The sequence below is a fragment of the Phascolarctos cinereus genome, unplaced genomic scaffold (assembly GCF_003287225.1).
Source record: "Phascolarctos cinereus isolate Bilbo 61053 unplaced genomic scaffold, phaCin_HiC Scaffold_726;HRSCAF=1367, whole genome shotgun sequence".
Lineage (NCBI taxonomy): Eukaryota > Metazoa > Chordata > Mammalia > Diprotodontia > Phascolarctidae > Phascolarctos > Phascolarctos cinereus.
The window spans coordinates 82,105,860-82,133,148 of record NW_027556098.1 but is presented as its reverse complement, the minus strand read 5'-3'; the positions used below and the strand labels follow the sequence as shown (position 1 = coordinate 82,133,148).

Here is a 27,289-nt window from a genome sequence, read left to right as displayed (position 1 = left end):
TCTTATACTATAAAAACTTCCTAATAGGTCTTCCCATTTCCATGATTTTCTTACCCTCAAATACTCTTTTTTAAAGATCTTTTGTTACCCATGGATCAGCTCAAAAAAATTTTTTTTGACTCCTCATTGCTTACTGAATAAAGTCCAAACTTTTGTTGACATTCAAGATCCTCCAGAATTAGTGCCACAATGCTATTATTATAATCTTACATAATTCCCCTCTACAAGTGGTGTGCTGGTAAATGTTTGACAACTGGCTCTTCTATGAACAAGTCACTCAATCTCTTGGCTCTGGTCATTTTTTTTTCTGGCTGTCCTCCAGACCTGGAATGCATTTTCCCTCTGCTCTGAGCTCCTTGACTTCCTTTAAGTCCCAAATCAAATCTCGTCTTCTATAGATAGCCTTCACCAACCCCTCTTAATTTCAGTGCCTTCCCTCTGTTAATTATTTCCTATTTATCCTGTATAAAGCTTGCTTTGTATTTATTTGGTTGTATCCTGTCTCCCCCATTTTAGACTGTAAGCTCCCTGAGGGCAGGGACTATCTTTTGCCTCTTTTTGTATCCCTAGCACTTAAGTCAATGACTGGCACGCAGTAGGCACTTAAATGTTTATTGATTCCCTGATTGGCTCTCCTAAACCCATTTGACACACTTTAAAGTTTAATCTGCATTACTAACAATTTTCTTCACTACTTCTTAAGTCTAGATAATCAGCAACACAATAAATCAAGCTGTGATTTGTAGTAATTGCTGATTTTCAAAGTGTAAATGCTCACATTGAGAATTTAACAATCAGCCTTCTCGAGTTGAGAAGAGGTTGTTCTGGTACACGTAGGCACACACTTTATGTCTCCTACAAACTGGACTAATTTCTATTCCACAAACAAATATGCTTCATGTTCTGCTATCCCCATGCCTTTGCATACATTTTTCTTCATGTCTGGATTTCCCTACTTCCCCTTTCTTGCCTGTTAAATTTCCTACCCATCTTTGACAACCTAATTTAAATGCCACCTTTTTTTTTCCTGTGGATGCTTTCTCTGATTTCCTCTAGCTAGTAAAGACCTTATATAGCACTTTGTTTTCTAATTCTCATATACTTAACATGTATTATGATAGTGTATAGTGTATAACATGTATAATATGACAGTTACCATTTTATATGTCTTCTTTTCTTACTAGACTGCAAGTTCTATGAGGCCAGGGACCTTATGTATATTTTGCAGTACTTGTTACAGTATTAGCTCTAACACCATAGGTGCTTGATAAATGGGTTTTTTTTTTTGATGAATGAAAGTTTGAGCAAAAATCATCAATCCTTGAAATTATTTCTTTCAATGATCCAATGAGAAGTGGTGAACTCTAGTGGGTTGTATCAGTGGTGTATGATGGACCAATGTTATTGACTATCTTGGTGAATGACTAGCTTGAGACACACGCTAATATAATTAGATAGAGATTCTGTGTCAAGAAATCTGATGGTCTAATGCCACTTCTGTCACATGATGACAGATCATCCCCTTCAAAAAGAATTTAGTTTTAAGGAGGTTCATTCTTCAATTCTATAACTATCCCATGCTTCTGAATATCTTCATTTGTAGCAAAAAGTAAATTGGGGACCCTCTCATGCAGATTTAAAGAAATGTAAACATTTGATGAATCCCTGATGACAGGACTAACATAGAGAAACTTGAAATCTTTCAAGAAACTGGATCTTGTAAATAAAATTAAACTTCAAGAGGTGGGGGAAAGGGAGGGAAATAGAATAAAAAAGAAGAAAAGAAAACAACCTTGATTTCAGGAAGAATGGAAGTAAGTTTGAAAAGTTATTGATATAGACATAATTGGCTCTCAGAGACTGCTGTAGAACTTTCATGAAATAATGTGAAAAATTAAAAGATGTTTTACATAAAAAGTAAAATTATGACAAAAACAGAATATTTAAAAATACAATATATATTGAGAGGTAGTGTGGTATAATGGAAAGAGTTTTCTGGACTTGGAGTCAGGAAATATTTAGGTTCAATTCTTGGCTCCTAGAGTAACTAGCTATGTCAGTTTGAGCAAGTCATTTTACTTCTCTCAAGCCTTACTTTCTTCATCTGTTAAATGGGAATACTATTGCTTATAATAGCAACTAACAGTATTGTTTTGAGGAAAATACTTTGAAAATCTTGGAGTTATAAAAATGTGGGTTATTATTATTAAATGTTATAATACTAATGCTTTTATGTAAAAGTTCAAACCAGGTCTGTTTGAATTAAAGTGAAGAAGTTTCAGGTACAATCTCTTTCTTTGGGGCACTGACAAGGGCACCCAGTTTTACTATAGTATCACCACAGGTTATGATGTGGTATCGGAGGAAAGAAATGAAATATGAGAGCACACACTGGGTTGGTGGGAGGAGACTAGACTTTCACATGATTAGGGGTATCAGTTATTCTGAGAAGTTTGGTGATGGTGGGATTGAGAGTCACAAGATTATGTATTTTGTCTCCCTAATACGTCCTTTAGTTCTGCTGTAGAATAGAATGGGAAAGCATTTATTAAGTTCTTTTCCAGTGCTGAGCACTGGTGATATAAGGGAAGGGAATGAAGGAGAAAAAAAATAAGCATTTATTAATAAATGTGCCAGAACTGTGCTAAATACTTTACAAATGTCTTGTGATCCTTATAACAACCATGGTAGGTAGGTGCTATTATAATTCCCTTTTTCTAATTGAGGAAGCTGAAGCAGATAGTGGTTGAGTGACATGTTTTAGCTGAGGAAGATGAGGCAGGCAGAGATTAAGCGACCTACACAGCTAGTAAGTATCTGAGGCTGGATTTGAACCTGGATCTTCCTGACTCCAGGCTCAGCATGCCATCCACTGCACTAATTAGATGCCTCTAATTAAAAAGTGAGAGTTACTGGGCTAGAAAGAAGAGAAAGGACAAATGCAAGAGGGGATTGTAATGCATATAGACCAGTTCTTTTGAGTGAAAATCATGAGTAGATAGATGACTATGTCCTATGGTCATGGATTGTAACAAACCTTCTTCCTAGAACATTGCAAAAGGCAGGGATTAGATTTTTAAAATCAGGTGATATACACTACAAAATACCTCTTATTCCCACTTTCCATCTTCCTTATTCAATGGTTCTTAAAGCTTGAAGGGACCTAATGGACAATTAAGGGAACAAGCATTTAAGCACCTACTATGTGCCAGGGACTGTGCTAAGCAATTTTTACAGCAATCTCATTTGATCCTCACAATGGTCCCGTGAGCTAGATGCCATTATGATCCCCATTTTAGAGTTAAGGAAACTGAGGCTCAGGAGGTACAGTGCCTTGCCGAAGGTCACACAGCCAGCTAGTGGCAGAGCCAAGACTTAAACATATACCTCCTGACTCTTCAATGGCTTGTTCCACTGGACCATGATGCCACTTGGAAGTGAAGCTGGTGGTGAGCTGGACCATAATTCGTCAGTTACATTAGCCACTTAATATATCTGCCCTCATGTATTGGTAGCTCTGAGGTAGTGGTTTTGTTACATGGGCTTCAAACATCATTTCTTTCTCTTGGGGATGACTTCTTTGAATGAAATCACTTTTACATAAGTAAGATTTAGAGAGAATAACAAAGAGACTTAATGGGAATTTGTAGACACGTAGACATGGAATACCGCAGTCTGTGAAGAATTATAGTTGCAGATCACCCAACTCACAGAGAGTAGGCATGTGATGAGGGGGTATTGGCTGCGGCACATTACCAGTGAAGAAGCCTAAGAGGAATGGCATGAAGAATGGCATCTGAGAGATGCAAGACCAGAAAAGGAGTTGGGCCAGTCATATGGATAGACAGCCTGCCCAGTCCAGTGGGAGCCACAGAATGTCAAGATATCTAGATGAGGCTATATTCAATGAATACCTGGAGAGGGACTTCCACGAGAACCAGGAAAAGATTTGCACAGGATAAGAAGGTGCTACGGAGTGATGACCTATAGCTTTGGTGGGGGTGCCCACATCAGTGACATTGCAAATGTATTGAAGTGTTGAAGTAAAAGACTAAATATGAGTAGGTTCCTTATTAATAATGGCAATGATAATGATAATAGCTAACATTTATGTAGTGTTTACTATGTGCCAGGCACTATTCTAAGACTTGATCTCCATAACAATTCTGGGAGATAGGTGCTAGTATTATCCCCATTTTATAGATGAAGAAACTGAGGCATACAGAGGTTAAGTAACTTGCTCAGGGTCCCTCAGCTAGTAAGAGTCTGAGACTAGATTTGAACTCGGGTCTTCCAGAATACAGGCTCAGTGCTCTAGCTTCTGTATTGGTCATTATAATTTTTGTGCTTGGATCCCTCCAGTTCTTTTTACTCTCCAAATCATAGTTAAAGCACACTTGTTTGAATGTAGAAAACTGAGCTTGGGGGGCAGCTAGGCATGTGCAGTGGATAGAGCACCGGCCCTGGGGTCAGAAGGACCTGAGTTCAAATCCAGCCTCACACACTTGACACTTAACTAGCTGTGTGACCCTAGGCAAGTCACTCAACCTTATTGCCTAGCAAAAAAACAAAAACAAAACAACAAAAAAAGAAAAACTTAGCTTGGACCCTATGAGGCTGCCATGTGCTCATATGTTGGTGAATTCAATACAAGTATGTATGTGTATGTGTGTGGCCAGTTTCAACATGTATACTACTGTACTCATATGAAAGAGCTAACATTCTAACCTAAGCCTGGTCCCTGCTTTCTCCTGATTCCAGCTGCAAGATTCTATCTCTGGTAGTTCAACTTCTAGTTTTGCTTTTCCCAGCTGGAGGCTTTCCTCAGCGGCTTTTGGCTTGCTTACTTTCGGAAATGTGATTCTCTGGGAGGTCTGCTTCAGACAACAAATCTACAGAAGATACCAACATTTTAATTTCAGTTGTAATAGTTGGCATGGTAGGATGTAAATTTGTGCAGCAACCCATATACTAGCTCTGCTTGGTCACCTTGAATGTATTAGAATGTCAAACGTAAGGTATTCAGCTGGAAAACTTCTATGTTATTGTCTAACTTTTAGAAGCAAGCAGAGCTTGGGATGCCTGGAATGCTTTGTCAAATGAGGCCTTCCTCTGACTGGCAAGGGACTACATTCAAGAATTCAAATGTGACCTGAGTATAAAGAACCTATGAATCTTTATGTGTCATTGTTATGCAAATATTGGGGTATTTTTGCACTCAAAGAGACATTATCCTGTACCTACAGAGATAGTGCCTGCTGACAATAAGAGGAATACATTTTTACTGTTATGCCTTATCTCAGGCTGCTCAGAAAATAAGCACTTGTCTAACTGAAATGCTTGCTGTGCATGTGTATGTATGTGTATGTATGTATATATGTGTGCATGTGTATAATACATATATAGAGAGATATGTGGAAACGTGTGTATGTATATATGTAGGCACATGTGTATGCATTTAATACATGTGTATATGTTCATACATACACAAGCATATGAATTATGTAATATGTGTATTTTACATGGGTATCACCCACATGTATGCACATAACACGTATCTACACATGTGTATAGAATACATATGTATATGTGCATCTGTATGTGTGTACACATGTGTATGCATGTATATAATGCATGTTATGTGTATATGTATATATATTGTGTTCATGTGTATATATGTGTGTGTGTGTGTGTGTGTGTGTGTGTTTGTGTGTAACTGAGACATTGAAATATCCATTAGGGATCAATCCAAACTTCCAGAAAAGAGGTCTGTCTTTAATATCCTAAAGTTTACTCTGTCTGAGAGGACAGTAAGAGTTATAACTTGCAGGAAAGTGGAAGTCTTGTGTAAATCTGATCCTGACTGAGTGTTTTGGACAGTTGGGGCTGCTTGAGCATGCATTACTATTTTGAGAAAACAATGATGTAAAATTGTTGTCATTCAACTTCTCACTTTTGTTTGATACTACAGCTAAATGCACAAAGATGGCAAAGAGTTGTTTTATTAGAAATGAAATCTCTCTAATTTCTCTGCCCCACCTTTCCCTACTTCATTATTTGCCAGATGTTTCTTTCCATGGTCCTGGGTGCTTCCTATCCAGGGATTTGTTATAATTAAAATATCAGTTCATGTTAAGCTTAAGGAAAAGTCTCTTATTTCCAGTGCAATGTGTTAGATTTTACCTTTTTTTTCCCTTTTAGACGGTAACATTCAGATTTGTTATAAACATAAGAACTTTGTAAAAAAATCATACACATTTCTTATATCAATCAATGTATTCAATTTAGGACTACCTGGGAAACATCCTGATTCTGACTAATACCTAATGGGTGTTCCAATTTTTTACACCCTTTTAAAAAAACTAGCTTTAAAAAATGGTTTGGAGGATGAAGAAGGCAACTGGTGCTGCTTTAGACTGTTTCTTCATCTGTAAAATGAAGAAGTTGGAATGATTGCCACCAACACAGAGGGTTTTTTTAAAAAAAATTTCTTGCAACATTACTTAACTGATCTTATTTAATCTGTTTAAATGATTTCTTGAAATCATAAACAACCTTAAGTGCAATTAAATTTCATTTGAAGTGTTAGACATTTGGTACATAGATTTGACAATATTGCCTTTTGTGGTTTTGGTTGTCTTGTGCCTTGGGTATTTCCTTTCTGTGAGACTTATTCTGCTCAAGAGAAATGCCAAATGGCTTGAGTGTGCTCGAGTTAAAGCCAAGGTAACATGTATGTAATTCTATATTTAATAGTCCAGGGTTACACCAAGGATTTTGAAGAAACTCTAGAATGTTGGCTTGATTTCAGTAGCTGGCTCTGTGACTGAACTTTCACAGGCAAATAAAGGAGGGGAGTTGATGAAGGTAGGAAAAAGAGTATAGTTATCCATTCCACATCTTGGGGGTATGGCACCCTCGTGATCTGGAAAATCTGTGTAAAATTTTTTGGCTGTCTCTTTGTAGCAGAGAAGTCTGAATTTTTTCTTTTTCTTTTATGTGGTGTCTACAGTACCTTATTATAAAATTTGGGTTGATGTTATATAATACTATACATATATTTTATGCATTTCTGAGTTTCTAAACTTTTTTCTGTGTCATCTGCTGGCCTTTGTATATCATCTGTGGCTTCTGTGAAACTCCCCCCAAAATCCTTTTAATTTCGTATACTGACCTATGATATATTGAAACCTCGATGGGGAAAGTCTCGATGTGGAAGGGATAACTATACCAGGCTAGGAAGTAGGAAATGTGTTCTAGTCCCATTGCTAGCATCACCAAAGGGGGCTGACTTCAGGCAAGTCACTTCATCTCTTCAAGCCTCAGTTTTCTCATCTGAAAAGTGAGCGATTACCTTCCTAATGAGGGCTGTAATGTCACTTCAAACTCTAGAATTCCATTATTTTATTATTTAATCAATCAACCAACAAGCATTTATTAAGCACTTACTTTGTTTCAAGCACTGTGCTGATGAGGAGACAAAACAAAAGAATGGTCCCTTCCCTCAAGGAGCTTACATTCTAAAGGGAGAGACCACAGGTATATAGAAGGAAGGAACCCTTTGATGAGAAGGCATTAGGAACTGGGTGAATCAGGAAAAAAGCATCCTGTAGAAAGTGTAGTTTAAGCTGAGTCCTGAAGAAAGCCAGCAATGCTAAGGTAAAGAGCGAGTATCCAAAAGATAGGAGACAATGCAAATGTTCAAAAAGGGAAAATGGAATATTGTGTGGGAAGAGCAGTAAGTATACTAGTGTCACTAGACTTTACTTAGAGTATAGTAATGTATAAGAATACTGGAAATGTAGGAAGAAGCCATATTGTGAAGAGGTTTATGTAACAAATAGGAGTCGATATTTTCTCTGCGTGGCCATAGGGAGCCATTGGAGTTTACTGAATAGAGTGACATGGCGAGACCAGGACTTTTGAAAATCACTTTGGCTCCTGTATAGAGGATGGATTAGAGTGTGGAGGAATTAGAAGGCTATTGAAATAGTCAAAGAAGACATGGGGTGAAGGTGTCTGCGAGAAAGGAGAAAAGGTGATGTAGCTGAGAAATGTGGAGAACAAGATAACAGGATTTGGTAACTATATCTATATCTATATCTATATCTATATCTATATCTATATCTATATCTATATCTATATCTATATCTATATCTATATCTATATCTATATCTATATCTATATCTATATCTATATCCATATCTATCCACATCCACATCCACATCCACATCCACATCCACATCCACATCCACATCCACATCCACATCCACATCCACATCCACATCCACATCTATATCTATATCTATATCTATATCTATATCTATATCTATATCTATATCTATATCTATATCTATATCTATATCTATATCTATATCTATATCTATATCTATATCTATATCTATATCTATATCTATATCTATATCTATCTATATCTATATCTATATCTATCTGTATCTGTATCTGTATCTGTATCTGTATCTGTATATATATATAGAGTCAATTAGAGTAAGGAATTGAGGAGGACATTGAGGGGTGGAGCTTGGGTGATTAGTAGGATGGTGCTGTTAAATGTAAGAGGGACAGGGCAGCTAAGTGGCATGGTGAACAGAGTACCAGCCCTGGAGTCAGGAGGACCTGAGTTCAAATCCAGCCTCGGACACTTACTAGCGGTGTGACCCTGGGAAAGTTGCATAACCTCTGTAAAATAGGGATAATGATAGGGGAACATGGTCAACAACGTCAAACATAGCAGAAAGGCCAAGTATGATGACTGAGAAAAGTCCACTTGTTTTGACAATTTAGAGATCATTGGTAACTTTAGGGAGAAAGTTTAGGTTGAATAATGAAGTTGGAAGTCAGATTGCAAAGGATTTAGAAGACAGTGACAGAACAAGAAATGAAAACAGATGGCATTTTCAAGTTTAGTTAAGAAGGGAGAAGGAGAAAGGAGACAGATAAAGGAGACTGTAGGGTCTATTCAGGTCATTTTTTCAAAGGATTGTTGAGAATTGGACATGTTTGAAGGGAACGGGGAAAGAACAACTAGATAGAGACCAAAGACTAGGGAGAGTGGAGATGATATTAGGGCATTATGCCAGAGAAGATAGTAGGATGGACTCAAGGGCACATATAGAGGAGTTATAGTTGGCAAAGAAAATGGCGCCAGCTTTTCATCAAAGACTGAAGGAAAGGAAGAGATAGTAAGGGGTGATGGCAGAGGATTGGGAGATGTGGAAAAATGGGTAAGAAAGACCTCTTGGTGAAAGTCACCAAGTTTGTTGGTGAAGTATGAGACTACATCCTTAGCCGAGAGAAAGAGAGAGAGAGAGAGGAACGAAGAAGGGGAGAGAGAGAGGAAGAAGGGGAGAGAGAGAGAGACAGAGAGAATGAGAGGGAGAGAAAGAGAGAGTATGAGAGAGAGAGAGGAAGAAGGGGAGAGAGAGAGGAAGGAGAGAGAGAGAGCGAGCATGATAGATACCAGAATCTTCATTAGCTGATAGATTTGGATTGAATGAACCTCAAAGGAAGAAAGATTGATTAGTTATAATGGTACAGTGAAAGTCTGGGAGTGGCAATGGGTAACAAGGAGTATTTTTGACTCCCCTGCTGCAACTAATGAGTTGAAAGTATGAGAGAAAGTACAACCAGCAATGAAAGGAAGTCAGGGATGCTTTATCTTCCATAGGGAGCCAGATATCATTGAGTGCCAGAAGTTGAAAAGAAAAAGGGATTAAATGGCATAAAATGAAAGGGCACAGGGGAAGAGGTGGGAAGATGTGGAGTAGGACATTTTGTCAGCCCTCACCTGCTTAGCCTGTCATGATATATCCTAGGAGGCTTCTGGAAACCTTTCATGGAAGGCACGAAAAAGAGATAGCTGGAAAGAAGGAGATTTTGTGTCTCTGGGGCAGCTTAAGGAGGCAAGCATGAGCAGGATCCCTAGTGTATTATGGCCCTGGGGCACCCTGACACTTAAGAAGCAGGGGGTCCCAATTCAGGATAGCCAGGAATGAAGTGTGGGAGGGTAGGTGGGTGGAGGGCAGGGCTGGGGAATTCAGGGAAGGTGTTAAGAGGCCCAGGAAAGGCTCTAAAAATCTTAAAAGTTGCAAGAACAGCTGTCTCTTCTTCCCTTAGAAACAACCACAACAGGGCTTAGCATTGTTTTTCACCTAAGTCTTGTGACATTGTGATTGACTGTTTGACACATTGTAATAATAGGAGTAATAGGAAGCTATTACTCAATTTCAGTTTCAACAAATGTCTTCTTAAGTTAGGGTGTGTGAACTTTTTGTTTGTTTTAAATTTGATAACTGTATTTCCATATATTTCATTTCCTTTATAATTAGATGTATTTTGCTTTACACATTTAAAAACATTATTCTGAAAATGGCTTCAACTAAGACTTACATGAACTGATGCTGAGTGAAGTAAGCAGAACCAGAAGAACATTGTACACAGCAACAGCAATACTGTGTAATGATCAGCTATGATAGACTTAGCTCTTCTCAGCAGTACAATGATCCAAGCCAATTCCAAAAGATTCAAGATGGAAAAAGCTATAGGCATCTAGAGAAAAAACTGTGGAGTCGGAATGCAGATCAAAGCATACAATTTTTGCTTTTTTTTTCTTTTGCGGTTTTTCTTTTTTGTTCTGTTTCTTTCATAACATGACTAATGTGGAAATATGTTTAACATGATTGCACATGTATGACCTATATCAGATTGCTCATAATCTTGGAGAAGGGAGACAGGAGGGAAGGAGAAAAAATTGGAACTCAAAATCTTATAAGAAATGAATATTGAAAACTATCCTATATGTTATCGGAAAAATAAAATATTAAAAGAAAAAAACAAGGGGGCTGCTAGGTGGTGCAGTGGGTAGAGATCTGGCCTTGGAGTCAGGAGGACCTGAGTTCAAATCCAGCCTCAGACATATAACACTCACTGGGCAAGTCACTTAACCCCATTGCCTTATCCAAAAAACAAAAAAAAAATGAAAAGGGCTTCGCTGAAACACAGCATGTCTGGTTTAGTGCCAGGCATTAAGAATACAAAAACAAAAATATGAAGACGGTCCCTACCCTCAGTGCAGTAAAATGTGGAAATAATACATAATTTAATTAAATACAAAGGAGTGTTTTGAGGAAGGGTGGGGATAGTGAGTATTAACGACTAAAGAGTCAAGGAAAGGCCTGGAGGGGAGACCTGAGCTAGATATAAGGACTGGAAATTGGAGCTTAGAGAGCTGGGGCAGGTTTAACTTCCACACTCCACTAGGGGCATTTTTGCTGGCTGTCCACTGTGCCTGGAACCAACTTCCTCTTCATCTCCACCTCCTAGATCCCTTGGCTTCTCAACTAAAGTTGAGGTCTGAACTAAAGTCCCACCTTATACAAATGCCCTTCCCAGTCTTCCTCATTCAGAGGTGTAAGGAAGCTCAAGTGATATAATGGGTGTAATACACTTTGCAAACTTTAAAACGCTATATAAATGTCAGTTATTGTTATTAGCCTATAACTACCGTCTAGGCAAACCAATGCTGACTTCATTCCTTGAGCCTTCTGCTGTACTCCTGCTGAGCTCAAGCAGTGTTTATAGAGCAATACAGAGGCATGCTGTTAAATATGTAACAACCTGGCTTAAAAAAAGAAAAAAAGTATGCACACACTTCTAAGTTTACTCTGCATAATTAGCAATTTCTTAAGTCTAGACAAGCAACAAAACAATAAATCAAACCCTGATTTCTGAGGTGTAAATGCTTGCCCTGGAAATTTAACAAGCTGTCAAACACTTGGAATCTGACAAGCACACTAGTGTCTTCCTTCTGAGATTATTTACAGTTGTCAACAGGCAATCACAACTTCACGAAATTTACATGAAAACTAGGTTTATTAAAAGATAAATGAACATGCATGTGCAATCCAAAGAGCTCACAATCCACACAGAAGTTTGAATTTTTATAACAGCAGGACAAAGGAAGGAGGAGATATCAGAAATCTCCACCTAAGGAGCATGGCATGGGAGGGGGAAAGGTGAAGTAAAGGTGGGAAAAGGCCAAAACCCCTCCCAAAGGGGAAGAGCAAGGCAATGGCAAAAGCCACAGTCTTTTCTCTTGGGAGCTGCTAGACTGTGAAGATAAATAGGAGGGTTGGCTTATCTGCAAAGGACCCTAGCTTGCACAAGCTCTTTCCTAGTCTAGTGCAGACTCAGAAAATCATTCATCTCAGTTTACTCTGTATATATCTTATTTTATATATATTTCTGTTTTCACGTTGGCTCCCTCCTTAGACTGGGAGGTCCTTGAGAGCAGGGATTGTTTGTTTGCCTTTCTTTTTATTCTCTAGCCCTTAGCACAGTGCGTCACATGTTTGTTACTGTTGTTGTTGTTCAGTCCTGTCTTACTCTTTGTGAGGGCTTTTCTTGGCAAAGATACTGGAGTGGTTTGCCATTTCCTTTTCAAGTGTGTCTCCATTTTACAGATGAGGAAGTGGAGCGAATAGGGGTTAAATGACTTGCCGAGGATCACAAAGCTAATAAGTGTCTGAGGCCAGATTTTAAACTCAGATCTTCCTGATTCCAAGACCCATCCTCTTTCTACTGTACCCCCTCATTGCCTAACACTAGTAGGTGATTTATAAATGCTTGTTGGGTAATTGACTTATAATGATAATTGAGTGAGTTATAAACGTTATCATTTGTTCAGTTCCTATTTTACATAGTACCGAACACATTTTTTTTTATGACAACAGGAAAAAAAGCTTTCAGGCTAACCAAGGTGTCTATAGTACAATACAAGAAATTGCAGTGAATTTCTAACTTGGTAATATTTTTATTTTAACAGCTAGACCAAGCAACTCTCTCCTTAGCAGTGAGGGAAGATTACCTTGATAACAGCACAGAAGCTAAAGCTGTAAGTTGTTTTTACCTTTTATCGCCTGTCTTTGCCAAGTGGGACACTCTTTTCAAGTTCATAGTTCAGAATTAGAAATGGACTATGCTGCTACCCTGAGCTGGGAGCAGTAGAATCTACCATTCTAGATTCTTTATGTAGGAAGAAATATTGGCTTCTTCTGGTTTTGGTCTTTTAGAAGACATGAATGTCTGAATTATATTAGTCTCTCTCCTCAAAGAGATTCTTTCTCTTTTTAAATTTTAAATTTTATTATTTTATTCTGAACTTAAACATGCCACCCTCTCCCCTAAATAAAGGTTCAGCAGAATAATAATTAAAAAAAGATTCTATAGGAAACCATGACTAGAGGGTTTTTTTTTCCTGCAAAGGAAACAGTGGAATATTCCAAGTAAATGGAATAGATGAGAGAGTCCATTAGCAGATACAAATGAGAACATAGTAGAAACTGAGTTCCTAAGTGCTGAGGGAATTCTTAATAGAGCAGGGAAGAGTCAGGTGGCATTAACCAAGCAGAACTTCCTGGGTCAGCCTAATCTGAAGAGTTCCTGAAGATTGGGTTAGAGCTAGAAAATTTTAAATACTTTGGGAGATTCTTCTAAGATTCCAAATGAATTGAATAACCTCCAGAAGATGTTTGATCTTTCTTTTCCTGTTAATCCCCTCCCCCCCTCCAAGTTATCGGGATTGCAGATCTAGTGTAAGACAGTACTGAACTGGAGGAAAATAAAAGCTTGCTTCTCTCCAGACTAGCTTTCTAGTCTGGAGAAAGAGTTCGAATCCCAGACTCACCAGTTTTGTGACATACTGAAGGCAGGGGCCAGGGGTCTTTCATTTTGGAATTGAATGGAGTGAACATCTGGTGAGCTGTGATTTCCCTTAATGTTCATGAAATGTACTAAAATGCTACCTCACCTTTTGTCTGAGGGTCTGTTGGAGCGGAACCTGTACAATGACTTATATTTCCTTTTACCCAGATAGAAAGGATTTCAAAAGTAAGAAACCCCAGGGTTAGAAAGGAAGGTAGCTGCTTGAACTCAAAGGATGCCTCTTTTATTTGCCAGACTACTAAGTTCTCTCAAAATAACGTATCAGGAGTACAATAGAGCTTTTATGGATGTTCATGGAGTAAATTTTAATGTTTCCATGGAGACCTACCTTCTTCCCGGCCTCTTCTGAGATGAGAGCTAGGTTCCTTGTGAAAATGAATTTTTCACTAACTAGAACAAAAACAGAGCAAAAAAACCATAAACAAAACCCCTCAAAACAAACCCAAAGCACCAAACAAACCATCCAGGAAAAAAACTACATCCTTAGTTTATGTATTGGTGTTAGGTTGGTGAATCAGTTCCCCACAGTCTCCCATGCTGTTAGATCATGCTTCCTTTTAGACACCATCACTCTTCATCATTTTATTAAGATTTCACTTTCTTGGAAAAGAGGACTTTTGAACTTTTGATCATTATTCTGGATTTATTTAAAATTGTTCAAACCTATCACATCCATTTGTATGTATCTAATAACAGGTATCATAAGTTTCTAGAAAACTAATTCTCATTGATTTGTGATGGATGACTGCCCCTGTCTCCCGTGGCAACAGTCCACGAGTGGTTATCAGTTGTCTCTTTCTTGAAGTGGTGGGTAGATGAGTGGGTGGTATTACATAAGGTTGGCACTGGCAGTGCTGGCTGGAAAGTGTAAGGTATTTATTTCAATTAGCATTTCTGCTCTCTTACCTAAGAGATTGTTGTTGTGATCACTTAGCTCTCCATTTTTTTTTTCCAGTACCGAGATGCCCTTTACAGGTTCATGGTGGATACTTCAGTGCTTTTGGGTGCTAATGTCTCTCGAGCTGAGCATGACATGAAATCAGTACTCAGGTTGGAAATTAAAATAGCTGAGGTGAGTAAATAAAAGGTACCATTGGTGCTGTTGCTAAAAAGCTTGGTTTAAGAAATAGGTCTTGAATTTATGAGACATACTTTCTCAAAGAACCTATTGGACATCAACATTGCACCTTGTAGCATCCCTTTTGTATTCATGAAGACACTGGCAGGCATCTCCAGTTGTCCTGATCTGTATCTGGATACTGGACCCAGAAGGCTGCGGAGGAGAAAAGTGAGCCTGGTGACTTTGCACAGCCCTCCCTCACTTAAATCCAATTCGCTTGCAAGTTATGGCATCACCTCCCTGATGTCATGGTCCTCTTCAAGAACAAAAGTCAAACAACAAACAAGAGGAAGACACTGGCACCATACTTTCCTGGGAGTAGGCAGATACTTTCCCCCTTGTTACCTCTACTTGTATGTTCCTGGCTGTGCCTGTGCCAATGCTTAGCTGTAGTGAGAGAATGTGTACATCACTGTCTACAGAAGCACTATAGCGGTATACAGTGGCAAGCTGGAGAGCTGCCTATGGAGACTTTCCATACGTGTGAGGAAAGCACAGTGCTAGGCAATTAGATGTGGTAGGTCTTTAGTGAGTACCTGCTAACACAGGAACAAGGAGGAGTCAGACACCTTCAGCCAACCCCATTCTTGATCCCATTACTTCACCGGAAGGAGCCTGGGTATAGATCTTGGTTTGAGAGACAGACATATCAACAAATACTGAATGGATCATTGTAATGGAGAGTCAGTGAGGGACCCAAGCTGCTGGCCTTGCTCACAGCTCTTTACCAGCAGAAGTGTGAGGGAGAAAATTCCAAAAGATTTCTGGGTCCAGCAGGAGCCAATACAATTAAATCTAATTATGGAGACCACCTCTGATTCCAAGTGGAAAAAAGGGAGATTTTTAACAAGCAGATTTTTGAATACAGCTTTGTTGCAGTTATTTTGAGGTTTGGCAACTTTTTTGAAGTGCCTTATCAAGTCTGTATTCATTCCCTTGTGAGGGATGGAGAGGACACTGACAGGCTGGCCACGACTCCAGTCTCCACCATGACCTGACTCCCTCCACAATCCTATGTGTTGCTCCAGGAATGATAATCTGGCAAGCCTGTGTGTCATGGATTTTTGACCTTCTGGTTTGCCCTCTGTTTTCTAGTAAATGCTTATACAGCTCTGCTTATAGTGGAACTGCAGGTGTCTAAGTGTGATTGATTCTGATTTACATCAGAGGCCACCAGGGGCAGAACTTGGCAGCTGGCTGCCACTTCCCCCCATGCTATGCTCTGTTTCCAAAAATACGTGGGCAACTTGACTGCATTCCATTGGGAGAGTCTGATTTTCTGCTGCTGCCTAGACATAGTTATCCTTAACTAATGCCCTTTGTGCCACTAGGGAATTAAAAAGGAAGTAAAATATATGATCGTACCTCTTGAGGAACTTTATGGGCTAAGGGGGGAGGGAAAGTTAAGCCAGCATAGCACAAATAAATCATTTTAAACAAAAATATAGAAATGTGTATATAGGATCAATGACAGATGTACATTTAGTATGAAAAGGCTTCATGGACAAGATCCATTCATCCATCCATCCATCCATTCATCCATCCATCCACCTATTTATTCATTCATTGAAGCTACTAGGCAGCAGAGTGACTAGAGTACAGAGCCCATAATTAGGAAGACCTAAGTTCAAATCTAGCCTTAGACACTTACTAGCTCTGCAATGTTGGGCAAGTCACTCAATTTCTGTGTGCCTCAGCTACCTCAATTATAAAATGGGAATCATAATAGCATCTACTTCCCAAAGGTGTTGCAAGAATTAAATGAGATAATGATATTCATACACTGCATCCTGGGCCGGTGCTCGTCATCTTGACATTTGTCTTGCCACTGGACTTTGATGATTCTAGAAGAGAGAGTGAGGCTGATGACTTTATGTAGCTCTGCTTCACTTAAATCCTATTCATGGGCAAGTCAAGATATCACCCCATGATGTCATTGGTCTCAGGGAGCTTACATTCATGGATAGGTGGTTTAGAAACAACGTAAGAGGAAATAATATGCTTATAGATAAATAAAAGGTGGAGATATAAAATGTACAAAATGAGTACTAAGTATTTGGGAGGGGGGTTCAGGAAAGACCTCTTTTAAGAGGCAGTACTTGAACTGATCCTTGAAGATGAGGGATTTTAAGAAGCTGAGGCGAGGAGGGAAAACATTTCAGGCAGGGGAGAGAGCAAAAACCTGTCTGTGAGAGATGGAATGCCATTTGCAGAGAATATTATATAGTTCAGTTTGGCTGGAATTTGGAGGATGAAGAGGAGTAATGTGAGATCAGTCTTGAAAGATAGGTTGAAGCCAGATTGTGAAAAGCTTTCAGGGCCGAAGAGGGGAGTTTGTGCTTTTTTCTTGGGGCATTGAAGCAGTTGGATTTGATGACCTTTAGATTCCCTTCCAGCTTTAACCTATGATTCTATGATTCTTAACATTGGAATGAACAGGGATGGTCAGAAGTGTCCTTTAGAAATATGAATTTGACAGCCATGTAGCGAATGGATTGGAGAGGGAAGAGATTGGATTCAGGGAAACCAGTAATGGTAGTAATGCTGGCCCTGAGCTAAGGTGGTAGATATGTCAGTGGAAAGAAGGGGATGGGCATGAGATGTTGGGGATGTAGAATTAACAAGACTTGGTAACTGACTAGATATGGGAGGGGGGCGAGTGAGAGAAGAAGATGACTAAGGTTGTAACCTTAGGTGACTGTAATGATGCTGGTGCCTTTGTCAGATATGGGGAAGTTAGAAGGGAAATGATGAGTTGCATTTTGGACATGTTGAATTGAGAAACTATATGCAATGTCAGTTGATGATGTGAGACTGGAACTCAGGAGAGAAACTAGGGCTGGAAATGTAGACCAGAGACATCTGGACAGAGGTACTAGTTCAGCCTCTAGGATATGATATGATCACCAAGAGAAAGGGTCTAGAGAGAGAAGTGGGAATAGTACCTTGTTTACTGGGATCTCAGGTACCACGTATAAAGGGTGGTTCATGGCTGGTGCTCCTGCAAGGGAGACTGAAAATGAGACAGGCAGGGGGAGAATCAGGAGGTATCATTATCTTTTTTTTTTTAGGAGCTATCATTATCACAAAAATCCAGCGAAGATTAACTGTGTTACTCTGGGCAAACCTAGGGAATCACATAATCCTGGATAAGAAGATGGCCCATAGTGTAAAACTGCAGAGAAATTAAAATGCATCTCCCTAGAAGAAAATTTTGAAGTATGGGAGGGGAAAAAAGGTGGTGATGGATTTGATGGATATGAATATATGTCTAGGAAGGGAAAATGACTTGTGCATGATAGTTCCTAAAATAGGACAATTTGCCCTAAAATAGGGCAAATTTAGTATGAGATCACCTTAATGTAAGACTCTAAGGCTCTCATAAAAAGATTTTTTTTTCAAAGGAATACTGGGAGTTATGGTGAGATTGTGAAGTGGGGACCATTATTGTTGTTGAGCATAGAAAATGTTAAATATACGAAGGGCTGGAAGTTTGGTTGCAATGAAAGCAGGACATCCTGGTGATGAAGTCATGTAAAGTACAATGCTTCTTAAACTGTGGGTCTTGACCCCATATGGGGTTGTGGAAAAATTTGGCAAGAGTAAAAGATTTCTGAATGCACAACGACCAAAAATTAATTAAAAAATCAATTGTGTAATGAATCCAAGATGCCTGTGGCAGGGCTCACCCAACTTCACTGCAGCCTAGGTTCTGAACACAAAGCATGCACACTTTGCAATGTGCATGTCCTCAGGCCATGCAAATGAAATAAGCATGGCCAAAAAGTGAAAAGGGGTCACGAGTGGATAAAGTTTAAGAAGTCCTGATGTGGACTGCAAGCAATGAGACTGTAGAGAATATGAAAGGTCAGGGCTAGAAATATTGGGAAACAATGGCTTCCAGATGATCTGCTCTTCTTCAAAAATAATTTTCTCCCATTTTAGGAACAGGGGATGGTCTTATTGGTATATTGATGATATATTGACATCATAATTATCTGGAATTCTGATAGAGGAATGTTACAGTAAGATACTGGTCATAAGACATGGGTTCAAGTCCTGCCTTTGATATAGATTAACTGTGTTACCCTGGGCAAGTCATTTAATTTCTCAGTGCCCCAGGAAAATGTGTAAGACTATAAGTGGTAGATTAGTTGCTGATGTGCATTGTTCCAGAGAGTTTCAGTACTGGGAAACAGTACTATTCATTGTACTGATAAAATCACATATCTGAAGCACTCCACCATCCCCCTTATTCTTACCTCCAGAAATGTTCAGGTGAAAGAGGGATGTTTACCAGAATTACACAGCATCCCTTAGCTTTTGAAACCTAGTCTTATTTAGGTTATAGACATCATTGTCAGCATTTCAGATTAAATTATCCTAACATGTATGTCTCTTGTTAGTAGAATTTCCTATTTAATAAAACATGGATTTTTCTTTTTAGCTTAGTTCTACCCAGGATGAAGTTTTGGGTGGGGTCCAACTGTGGGAGGAGGGAGGGAGTGTAGGGGAGGTGAAGTCTCCAAAATAAAAGATGACATAAAAGAAAAGATGGCAAGACAGGGGTTTTTCCAGGAAGGCAGAATAACATGTATATGACTGGCATAGAGGAAGGCAATCTTAGCTTGAGGGGATCAATTTAGTTCAGTCCAGTAAGTATATATTGAGTCTCAGCTATGTGCCAAACATTGTGCTAGACACTGAGGAGAAAAGGACAAAATGAAGCTGCTCTTGCCCTTGAAGGGCTTACCATTAAAACCCACATGATGAAGAATTTTAATTTGATTGGAATGGCCATTAGAAGCCATAGCTATGTTCTCAGAAGTCACATAGTAAGCCAAAAAAAAGCCCTTAGAAAAATAATTTGGGTTTGTTTCCAACAGATAATGATCCCCCATGAAAATCGAACCAGTGAAGCTATGTACAATAAAATGAATATTTCTGAACTGAGTGACATGATACCCCAGGTTGGTAAAAAATAATCTGAAAATTTTTCATTTCAACTGATTGTTTAAAAAAGCAAGATGTGTGAATTTTTTGCTGAGGAAAAATTCCCTTTTAGTCTCTTGTTATTACAGCCTCTGCCAGCGATTAGAGAAATAGGATGTCTGCTGGCTTAATTGATTTGGGTGATGCAGTACTGATCCTGGCACCTGGAGAAGATGTAGTCTTTCCTATTGTTGCAAGTATTTGTAATTGATTTACTTCTATTTGACAGCTCCAGATTCGAATTCAGAGGACCTGGGTTCAGATTCTCACTCTGCCATTGTGTGACCTTGGGCAAATCAGTTCACTTTTTGGGACCTCAGTTTCCTCATCTGTAAATGAGGAGGTTGGATTAGATAATCCTTGAGGTTCCTTACAGCTCTGAATTTTCCATCCTATAATTTCATGCTCTTATGATTCTTTTAGAACTTTCCTGGGAGGATGCCCAAGAGAAAGGTGAAAAATGACATTCCTATGTGCTGCCAACATGTGTACAGTCCCCAGGAACTTGTTCTGTTTTTTGTAACAAACAGTTATAGATTTTAAGGAATTGGAGCTCATTTTTCAGACTGGATTTATTACCTCTGGAGGAGAGGTACTGCTAGGTTGAATTTCATTTTTACACCAAATTCTCTTGTGGGGACTCAGATTGCCACTTATAGATTGATGCGATTAAACTAGATAGTATCTGCGGTCTTTTCTGGCTCTGGGTCTGTCATCCTACGTTTTTAAACAACTGAATGCATGTGGTCAGCATGCTTGCCTTTCTTTTTTCATGCTCCTCAGTAACTAACCTCTGCCTTTTTTTTCCCCCTTTCTCTTTTCAGTTTGACTGGCTCAGTTATATTCAAAAGGTCATAGATACGAAACTCTACCCTGACCTCAAGGACATAGGCCCATCAGAAAATGTGGTGGTCCGAGTACCACAGTACTTTAAAGATCTATTCAGGATACTAGGATCCGAGAGGAAAAAGTAAGGACTTCCTTATGAATTTCCTTTTGTTTTGTGCTAAATTTCAAATCTCTGTCTTGTCACCTTAAAAAAAAGTTAAAAAAATAATATTTAGTGAAAATTAAAAAGATCATAGGGAAAACTGTGTGGCCCTTTGAGGAAGATGAATTAGGACTCTACTGCAACATGATTGTAAGTAATGTGCTTTTGGCAATGATTGCACACCCATGATGTTTCTACCCCAATTCGCAATTCTCTCGAGTAAAAATTACTTAGATGGCCTAAATTGTTTATTATCTCCCCTGGTGTTTATGGAATGAGCTGTGTAATGATGTTATTTTTTCTGTGCTTTGTACAGAAGTGTTCCTTTTTCATTTTATTTTGTCCAAATTTTTTACTTCTTTCAATTTTCTTGAAGTCAACCCTGTTTTGTGAGGGTCAGCTATTTTGCAACACTAAATAGCCTTAAAAATGAAAAGACAGAAGACCATTATGGGAACCTGTGTGTGTGTGTGTGTGTGTGTCTGTGTGCGTGTGTCTGTGTGTGTCTGTGTGCATCCATGCATGGTGGAAATGGGAAGGGGAGTACAAGCAGTAATAAAGCGTCAGTTTTTTAAAAAAATAAGATTTAGGATGCATTACCTTGTGACCTTAGTACAAAATAGTGCATGTAGTAACTGCAAATCCTGATCCTTAGGATCCCATATATGCCTTAAGCTATTAATATTTGACTGACAATTTGTTCCAGAAAAAGAGCCAGCATTAGATTCTCTCAGATTTTCTTTGCCAACCTTTATCAGACGTGTGGGGCACAACACAGGGAGTGCTGGATTAAGAGTCAGAGACTTGAGTTCAAATTTAGGATATTAAGTAAGTCCCCTCACCGCCATTGCTTCGGTTTTCACGTCCATAAAACGAGGGGGTTGGGTTAGACAGGTAGGACTTTTTTTTGTGAGGCAGTTGGGGTTAAGTAACTTGCCCAGAGTCGCACAGCTAATAAGTGTTATGTGTCTGAGGCTAGATTTGAACTCAGGTCCTCCTCACTCCAGGGCCTGTGTTCTATCTACTATACCACCTAGGTGCCCCCAACAGGTAGGATTTATAGGGCACTTTGAGGTTAGTAAAGCACTTTACAGTTATTATTTCATTTGATCTTCAGAGCAACTCTGGGAATTAGGTGCTATTATTATCCCCCATTTTACAAATGAGGAAACTGAAGCTGAGAAAAGTTACGTGACTTGCTGAGGGAAGGAGGAGAGGCATTAGGTAACAAGCATATTTGGGAAGACTTGAACTCAGGTCTTCCTGATTCCAAGTGTAGCACTCTCTCCATGGGGCTACTGAGTCCATGATCTCTAATGGCCTTTCTAGCTCTAAATGTATGATGCTATGAATCTGTCAGATGTTATTATAAAATATCTGGTGTATAAGGCAGCCCTTGGTTATTGTCCATTTACCTCCTAATGAAAATTTATTCTGATTTACTGGAACATGAGTTCCTTGAGGGGTAAGACGATTCCTTTGTTGTATAGCACAATGCCTGGAAAAACAAAACAAACGAACAAAAATAAACACTTAACAAATTGTTTTTGTAATTTAATTTATTTTATTCTTAACTTAAGAAATAAAAAAAACATTTCTTACCATAGTAGAATAGAAAAAAAGATTATTGCAAATGGAACTGCAAATCTCTTATGTACAACTTGCTATTCCTTATATATAAAATATATAATATGTATATATATTGCATGTGTAATATATAATAAACTTACAATGTAACTTTTTTCTTCCCCCTGCCCTGCCCCAGCCTTAGAGATGGCTACCATTAGACACAAATATGTATATATGTAAGATCATCCAATCTATACTTCTATTTCTCAGTTCTTTCTCTGTATGGAGATAGTGTCTTCCTTCATATGTCCTTTGTAGTTAATTTGGTTATTTATAATAGTTAAAATGACTTATTCACTCAAAGTTGCTTTTAAAATAATATTGCTGTTACTGTATACAACATCCTCTTGGTTCTGCTCATTTTAGTCTTCATTATTCAGTGTAAGTCTATCCATGACTTTTTAAGATCATCAGACTCATCATTTCTTACAGCACAGTGGTATACCGTGAGCATGATCGTATACCACAACTTGCTCAGCCATTCATACAACAAATACTTGTACACATATGCAATATCTAAATGGAAATGTAATGTCTCTGACTGTCCAGCCGTCTGAAGGAGAAGAAGCATAGTTTAGTGGGAGGAGCACTAGATTGGGTGTCAGTACACAAATAAAATGCTGGAACTGGAAGGGACCTTAGAGATCATTTAGCCCAATCCTTTTATTGTACCATCAGGAAACAGAGGTCCAGAAAGCGAGAGTGATTTGGATCTCTGCTCTTAAATAGCTATATCACCTTGAACAAGTCACTTAAACTCAATGCAAAATGAAAGGGTTGGACTCTCAGATCCCTTTGCCCATCTAATATCCTTTGAAACCCAACTAAGACTCATTTACTCTTCATGTGGCAATATAGTAATTTGATTTTTAATTTAATTTTTAACTTACCTGGGAATTTCAATGGGAAATAGCTCTCTCTACCACAGTAAAGCTTTAGCACTCAATGAATCAGTTTCTCCGCATTCCTGGGTATACTGTCATTGGCTGCAAGTTTGTAGGTGCTTTGGGAAATGGTATTAATATAGTTTCTAAAGGTGTCTAATTTACAACCAGTGGCCAGACTAGGCCCTGGGAGAATTCGATGTATTAGAAAATTCATCTATATGGTAATAATGATTATACTTCAGGTTTTCAGGGCTCCTTTTATTTTAAAGAAGGACAAAGAAAGATGGTGAAAGAATAGAATGAAAGAGGATTTTAATCTGGTTTTTGTCAAGATGATAACTTGAACAAATGTAAACACAATGAAGTTCAATAGGAGAAACACAGACAGAAAATTTACCCCAGAGAACTATACAACATTCATCCAAGCTTTAATTTTAAATATGTGCAAAAAATGCGGTCGTGCAATTATAAATTGACCAGGAGCAGTTTCGAAGAGACAGAAATAATTTAGATTCAATGTATTTCAGTGAAATTCCTATTCTCTGTGTATTACCCAAGGTAATGGTAAGGCTTTACATTTATCTTGCACTTTTGCACTTAGGATATTTTGTCTTCACAGGAGCCTTGTGTATTAGATAGAATGAGTATTATTATGCCTGACTTACAGGTAAGGACACTGAGACAGATAAGTGATTATTAAGGTCACACAGAGAGTTAGTTGTAACATTGAGACTAGAACCTGGATCATTTGTCTCTCAACCCCAGGATTTTGCCACATGGTATTCAACTACTATCTGTGTTGGAAGTATGGCAGAATTGAGGACAGATGGTCCCTTGACAAGTACTTATTTTTTTGTTCTGAAGTCATTCTATCACTTGATTAATAAGCATTTATTAAGCGCTTATTAATACCTGTCACTAGGCTAGTTGATGGGAATTTTTTGTTGTTGTTCAGTCATACAGTCATGTCTAACTCTTTGCGAACCCAAGAACCATAGCACTCCAAGCTCTTCTATCCTCCTGAAGTCTGTCTAAGCTCATGTTTGTTGCTTTCATGACACTAACTATCCATCTCATCCTCTGTGGTCCCCTTCTCTTTTTGCCTTCAATCTTTCCAAATATCAGAGGCTTTTCCTATGAGTCCTGTCTTATCATTCTGTAGCCAAAGTATTTAAGCTTCAGCTTTAGGGTTGATGGAAATACAAAGATAAAAATGAAATGTCAAAGAGACATGGAAAAACTTTTGTGAACTAATGCAGGATAAAGCGAGCAGAATCAGAACAATTTATACTAAAATATCAATACTTACAAAAATGAACAACTGAAAGTCCCAAGAACTCTGATCAATTAAGTGATCATTAATAATTTTAGAGGACTGATAAAGAAGAGTTGCTATTTACCTCATGGCAGAGAAATAATGGATTAATATGCAGAGTGAGAAAGACATTTTTGTATTTGACCAATGTGGCAATATTTTTTTTTGACTGTACTTATGTCATTTGGAGGTCCTTTCTTCTCCAGTTAGGAGAGGAAAAAATCTGATAATTGTAAATATGTATCTGTATGAATATATGTATACATAGGTACATATGTATGTATATGTATATATGTATACATAGGTACATATGTATGTATGCGTGTGTATGTGTGTGTGTGTATATACACACACACATATACACATGGAGAGAGAGAGAGAGAGCGCAGACTTGAAATGTCATTGTATAGGGAACTACCATGTGAGGAAGTGCCCTCTATGATGTGGGTTGGAGATGAGAGAAAGTTATGTGTGATGAACTGCAAGAAGGCCAGTTAGGTTGGACTTAAACATATGTGAAGGGCAATAATGTATAATAAACCTGGAAAGGTAGATTAAGTCCACATTGTGAAAGGTTTTAACTGCCAAACAGAAGAATTTGTATTTGATTGAAGAGACAATGGGAGACCACCGGAGTTCACCGAGTGGAGGAGTGACCAGTGTTTTAGAGAAATATTCTTGGCAGCTGAACTGTATGGAAGATCATTTTGAGAGAGGAGAGGCATGAGAGAGAGACCAACTAGGAGTTTATTTCAATGGTCCAGGCAAGACAGAATGAACACCTGAACTAGGGTTGTGGCTTTGTGAGTAGAGAGGACAGATGGGAGAGATGTTGTGGAGGGTTAATGGAGGGGAAAGGGTAGGAAGGGGAATAAACATGTATATACCACCTACTACATACCAGGCGCTGTGCTAAGAGCTTTACAAATATTATCTCATTTAATATCTCATTGAATATACAAGATTTGGACACTTTCGAACAGATCCAAGTCTGTTCTAGTTCCTACTTACCCAGTGAAACCCATGGTTTCATTGTTCCCATCACCACCACTGCTGACTCTATTCAACACTTTCAATTCTGGTCAACAAACGCTTGAGACTCTTAAGGGTACAAAGAAGAAAGATGACATAATCCTGGTGATAAATTGATAGAAGAGGCCAAAGAAGAATGAGACAAAGGGTAGGATCACTTGACTAGAGGGATCTGGGAGGCTCCATCCAGGAGGTGGCGCTGAGCTGGACCTTGAAGAAAAAGCAATCAGGACTTTCGGGGGAGCTATGGGAGATGGAGCTGTGCAACATCAGGGAGATGAGAGACAGCAAGACAAGATCTGGAAACAACACATGGTCCAGTTTGGAAATAAAATTAGAAGATAGAAAGTAATTTTTTAGCTCTAAATGTTTGATTGTAGGCTATAGCTTGTGGAACACCATGAATACTAGGCTATTTATTTAGTAGACAATGGGAGACATTGGAAATTTTTGAGCACACAAATGAAATGGTCAGATGTGGGTGTTCGTCTGTCAAACATTTGTTAAGCACCCCACTATTAGGTACCTTCTGTGTGCCAGGCTCTGTGCTAAGTAGTAGGGATACAAATATGAAAAAAGACATTCCCTGCCCTCAGGGAGCTTACAATCTAATCGGACAAGATGAAAAACAAAAGAGTGAAGGTACACTGTTCAAAGAAGTCCAGAAGGAGTGTAACCAGGTGGGAAATGAAGAGAAAACTGGCCTGAGCATCCTTCTCAAATGGAAGTTGGGGAGGGAGTTCTTTGTTCCAGGCTCTAATCAGGGGTCCCAGAAGCAGAGGCTACTGATGAAGTGTTAATACTGAGGCTAATTTGATCTTAAAGAATAATAAGGTTCCAGAGAGGATTATGGTGAAATTTTGTCAGTTAAATAAAAGGCGGCTGAGATTGGGGAAAGATTGGAGGTAGGGAGATTGGTTACAAAGTGGGTACAATAGTCTAAATGAGAGGCAATAGAAGTTGGTAAAAAGGTGGCAGTGAGATTGGAAGGAAGGAGACAGATATGAGTGATATTTCAAAGGTGAAACTGACAGGATTTGGCAGTTGCTTGGATGTAGGAACTGAAATTCAGGAAAGAGTTAAAGATGATTCTAAAGTTTCAAGTGTGGGTTCCTGGAAAGATAATGAAGCCATCAATAGAAATAGAGAAGTTGGAAGGAAGTGTAGATTTTAGGGAAAAGATGGTGACCTGTGTTTTGGTCTTGTAAGAGTTTGAAGTGTCTTCAAGAAATCCAGGTAGAGAGATCTAGAAGATAACTGGAAAAAGGGAGCTGGAAGTCAGAGGAGGGCTTAGGTGGCAAATGAGAGTGGGTGAGACCCTTCAAAGGGGGTGGTCTGTGATAGCCATAGTAGCTGTGACTTTGTTGGACCTGAGCTACTGATGAAACTTTGGTGGTAGGCAAAAGTCCCTTGTCTAGGATTGGTCTAGGTCTGACTAGCATTGGTCACTACAGTGATTGTGGTGGCAGTGGCTCTGGTGGCATTTAAGCCCCAGGTAAATGGTAAATTGAGTAGAGGTATATCTTAACTTTGGTGAATTAAAGTGACCATTTTGGTTCCAAAGGCCCTGCTGTGGCTGG

General features: G+C 38.8%; 1 protein-coding gene across 1 annotated transcript in view; it reads left to right on the top strand.

Annotated features, from left to right (window-relative positions):
* Nucleotides 1-27,289, top strand: part of PHEX (phosphate regulating endopeptidase X-linked) — a 244,431-nt gene that overhangs the window by 41,643 nt on the left and 175,499 nt on the right. Inside the window, exons 5-8 of the mRNA XM_078146134.1 lie at nt 12,845-12,913; nt 14,699-14,815; nt 19,750-19,833; nt 20,680-20,825. Of these exons, the coding sequence (XP_078002260.1) occupies nt 12,845-12,913; nt 14,699-14,815; nt 19,750-19,833; nt 20,680-20,825 (416 nt within the window). The remainder of the gene's footprint in view (nt 1-12,844; nt 12,914-14,698; nt 14,816-19,749; nt 19,834-20,679; nt 20,826-27,289) is intronic.